The sequence below is a fragment of the Hevea brasiliensis genome, chromosome 5, assembly GCF_030052815.1.
Source record: "Hevea brasiliensis isolate MT/VB/25A 57/8 chromosome 5, ASM3005281v1, whole genome shotgun sequence".
Lineage (NCBI taxonomy): Eukaryota > Viridiplantae > Streptophyta > Magnoliopsida > Malpighiales > Euphorbiaceae > Hevea > Hevea brasiliensis.
In genome coordinates this window covers 3,908,271-3,912,850 of record NC_079497.1, presented here as the reverse complement: position 1 = coordinate 3,912,850, position 4,580 = coordinate 3,908,271, and the positions used below count along the sequence as shown (strand labels likewise).

General features: G+C 32.5%; 1 protein-coding gene across 1 annotated transcript; it reads right to left on the bottom strand.

The window, feature by feature from the left end:
• Positions 1-3,156: 3,156 nt before the first annotated feature.
• Positions 3,157-4,151, bottom strand: LOC131180188 (germin-like protein subfamily 1 member 13). Its single transcript, XM_058147820.1, has 2 exons — positions 3,961-4,151; positions 3,157-3,821 (listed from the first exon to the last, which is right to left on the bottom strand). Exons 1-2 carry the CDS (start codon positions 4,079-4,081, stop codon positions 3,283-3,285), a joined length of 660 nt encoding a protein of 219 aa, XP_058003803.1. The 5' UTR covers positions 4,082-4,151; the 3' UTR covers positions 3,157-3,282.
• Positions 4,152-4,580: the final 429 nt, after the last annotated feature.

Here is a 4,580-nt window from a genome sequence, read left to right as displayed (position 1 = left end):
ACGCTCTTGTTCGTGCCTTAGAGATTTAGCAACACTACCTCTTACCAAGAGAGTTTGTTATCCACACATACCATGAGTCCTTGAAGCACCTAAAAGGATAAAGTAAGTTGAACAAGTGGCATGCCAGATGGGTGGAGTTTCTTGAATCATTTTCGTATGTGATCAAGTATAAGAAGGGACACTCTAACATTGTGGCTGATGCATTTTCCAAAAGGTATGTCTTAATCTCTTTGCTAAATACTAAGCTATTAGGGTTTGAAATGTTGATTGAGCAATATAAGTCAGATAGGGACTTTTCTTCTATTTATGATTCTTGCAAAGAGAAAGCCTTTCAGAAAGTCTACCAACATGATGGCTACCTCTTTAAAATAGGAAAGTTGTATATTCCTAACTGTTATATCAGAGAATTGTTAGTAAGGGAGGCACATGGAGGGGGTTTTGCTAGCCATTTTGGTGAAAAGAAGACTTTGGAAGCCTTAAAGGAGCATTTCTATTGGCCAAGTATGATGAAAGATATGCACAAGGTAGTGGAGAAATGTGTGGCGTGTAAGAAGGCTAAAAGCAAGGAGATAACACAAGGGTTGTATATGCCTCTTCCAGTTCCTAATCACCCATGGGAACATGTGAGCATGGATTTTGTACTTGGCTTGCCCAGAACTCAAAAGGGCAAAGATTCCATATTAGTTGTTATTGACTGGTTTTCTAAAATGGGTCATTTTGTTCCTTGCTATAAAACTGATGATGCTTCTCTTGTTGCTAACCTTTTCTTTAAAGAAATTGTTAGGTTGCATGGCACTCCAGGAAGTATTGTTTCAGATCGTGATGCCAAGTTCCTAAGCTATTTTTGGAAGACCTTATGGAAGAAGCTTGAAACTTGTCTCCTCTTTAGCATAGCTTATCATCCTCAAACAGATGGGCAAATGGAGGTGATGAATAGAACTCTCTTTACCTTGCTAAGAATTGTTATCAAGAAGAATTTGAAGAGTTAGGATGAATGCTTAGCCTATGTTGAATTCGCCTGCAATCGAAGTGTGCACAGTTCAACTAAGCACCCTCCTTTTGAAGCAGTCTATGTCTTAAATCCAATCACTTGCCAATTCCTATTTAAGAAAGAGCTGATGTTAACGGGGAGAAGAAGGCAAAGATGATGAAGTCTATTCATGAGCAAGTTAGAAAGCTCATTGAGGCCAAAAATGAACAATACAGCAAAACCGCAAACAAGAAGAGGAAGCAAGTGCTTTCTGAAGTTATCAAATCTCCTCAAATTCGTGCATCACTCTATGGGTAGATTTCTGAAGTATTTTTTTTTTTTCAAAATTTAATATTATTTCCTATTTAGAAGACTATTTAAACTTCCAATTTAGTAACCTTGCTATCTTTCCTTTATAGTGCTTGTAATCAGCCTATATAAAGGTCAACTCTCGTAAGCTTAAAGCATTCAGAATTTTAATCACAATAGCAAGTGTTGTTTTTTCTTTCTTATTAAATATTATTTATTTGTGGCGAAGTTTTGACTTATCACAAGAGTTTCTTGTGTGGCGTCTTCATTGATATTGTATTCTTTGTAGCGAGATTACTCTTATCAAAGTTTACATTCTATAGTTATCTTTTTATTTTTGTTTTTATTACTGTTGTATCTTAAATTATAAAATACCAAAAAGAAATCATTTCTTTTTTCTGTTGATTTGGGTATTATATTACTTAATTTTTGCTCATTCTTATTCCTTGATTCATTCCAAAAGAATTTTTTATTTTTCATAACTAATCAATTTCATTCTCTCCTTCACAAGGCACATCAAAATTCATATCCCAACTGGATAAGAATGCCAAACAGTGTAAAATATTTGACAAAAAACCCGCATTTTCAATGATAAGAAAGAAAGAGGATTATCTTTCATTATGTAGTTCACAATTATTATTTCATTCATTAAACTCACGTTAAATTAAAAAATATATATATATGAATTCACAGCTTATAACTAATAAAAATAATTAAAAAGATGTCTATGAGTCTACTCAAACCATAAAATTTCAATTTCCTTTAAAAATTAGAACTCTACCCATTGAACACTTCACAACTTAAACATATTATGATCCTAACCAATTTTATAATGTTATCCAAAAAAAACCAATTTTATAATAATAATAATAACAACAACAACAACTCCATGTGGCCATGGATTCCGCGGGCATAGAGAATTTGAAGCATCTTTTCCATTTGCAGATAATTCATGCACCTTCTCAATGTTTTCTGGTATATGACTTTTTAGTTTGCTCTTTTTTATTATTATTATTTTTTAAGAAGATGATAGAAAATTTATGGAGGTTGCACATAGACATTCAACTGCCATTCCAATTTAATTAGGTGCGCCTTCTTCTTTTTCTCTTCGTCTTAATAAAACTAGTTTTTCTTTTCCAATTTTTATTAAAATTTGAGTCAATTATAAATTAATCCTTGAAATTTTAGAAAATTCATAATTTATCTATTTATTTTAAATTTTAAAAAAAATTTATTACTTAATTTTTATTCTGTGAAGAATTATATACATATATAATTTTAAAATATAATAAATATAATTCTTTTATTAAGATATTCTTTTTTTGAAGTATCCTAAATTATTATGAATAAACGTATTAAAAATATTTATATCATATTGTAAACAATAAGTTTATTTTCTGTCTGTATTTATAATTAGTTATAAATCAATTAAATATGTTATAGTATTTATGTTTTGTCTTGTTTAGTTGTGCTTTTGCTTATTTGATCCTAAAAAAATAAATCATTTCTCAATCACAGCTACTGTCTTGATTGCATTTCGTCATTGAGTTTTTGGGCAACATTTTTAAGTCACTAACTCACATACAATAGAGTAAATAGCTTTAATTTTTTTTCTTTATGGTGTTTTAAATACGAGTCAAAATATTAACAAGTGTCCAATTCACCACTCTTCAGTACTTTTTTTCTGAGACAACAAGTCTAACGATGGACAAATTTTCTTAAGTTGATTTTTAATTCCATTTCCTTGTGAAATAAGTGAACAATGCTGCAATAGGATGAACCAACATATATAGGAAAGGTTATGGGTATTTAATGCAAGGTTGCATACTAAATAAAAATAAAATAAAATAAAAAAAAAATAAATAAAATAAAACACATATGAAAAAAATATCTATTTATTTAATCTGGATACGCTAGCTTAATTATTGACGACATTGCAGGAAACATAATTAACTAAACAACATTCTTAAATAGTGAGCAGCATTGAACTTCTTATGGTTGTTTTATGCAAACAGTTTCTGAAGTTTTTCCACCACATCCTTGTCCAATTGGAAGGCCTTAGCAAGAACGTCAGGATTAATGGGTGGATCAGGCCCAAAGATTGCATCTGCTATAGTGATGACACCTGGGTTTTGGCTACTTAGACCAGCAAAGGCAACTGCATTCGTCTTTGCAACATTAAACTGGAAGTGAATGAGACCAATTGGAAATACAAAAACATCTCCTGGGTATAAGACTTTCGTGATAAGGCGATTAGGGTTGGATGTCACAAAGCCAACATACAGGGTGCCTTCCACGACTACAAGGATCTCTGTGCCACGAGGGTGAATGTGGGGAGGGTTTAGGCCACCATAGGGTGCAAAGTCTAACCGAGCAAGAGAAATACCAAGAGTATTAAGTCCTGGTATTCTATCAACATTCACAAGTGTGACATTCGATCCAACTCTATTTCCTGTATTTCCAGGAATGTTGAGTCCCGAAAATGAGAAATCATTAGCTACAGTGAGGTTTGGGTTCTTGCAGAACTTCCCGTTGACAAACACTGCATTAATACATGGAAGTTATCGTCAGTATCCATGGACCATGCATATAACAAAATGAGAAAACTATTTCTATAGAGGAAATACTATTCTTTATTGGATAATACTATGACAGAAACGTAAAAGAAAGCAAGCTTATACCAGCATTCTCAGGTTCAGGTATTGCAACACAGAAGTCCTGGAGAGGGCTAGGGTCAAAGGCAGAGGCAAAAGAAAAAGCCACAGCCAAAGCCAAAAAGACAAGGAAATGAAAGCCCTTCATTTTATGACTACTTTCTTTAGCCTTTAGTTGTCTTCTTGAGGGAAAGTTGTGAAAAATCTTGCATGGATAGATGAGTATTTATGGGTGAAAGTCTGTCGACTATTCTCTGTGATCTGATCTACATGCTGATGAAAGGTTAGGTTGCCAAGTAGTTGTTAATGGTTAACTGTTTTTTATTTCACCAAACCACGAGTTCATCTAAAAGTATATGCATATACATTTGATCGTCCCTCCTTTTGAATTAATCTTCAATATCAATTTGGAATGGTTCAACTCTAGGCCACAATTTCAAGCTTCTGTGAGCTGTGATGAAGTTTTTCATTTTAACTCCAAGAATTTTAATTTTCTTTTTTACCCTTCTGCTTTTGGTTTAAGGTAGAGAGGGGAAGAAACAAAACCTTTTGGCACAAACAGTAATCGTTGTAGTTTATTTGACAATAGAAATATATTTAGATTAAGTGTCATTTGAATTGAAAAGAAAAGTTCATATGCTATATTG

Coding starts and splice junctions, on each gene's coding strand:
- LOC131180188 (XM_058147820.1), bottom strand. CDS start 4,081: ATGAAGGGCTTTCATTTCCTTGTCTTTTTGGCTTTGGCTGTGGCTTTT. Junction 3,822..3,960: donor ACCTGAACCTGAGAATGCTG/GTATAAGCTTGC, acceptor GTATTAATGCAG/TGTTTGTCAACGGGAAGTTC.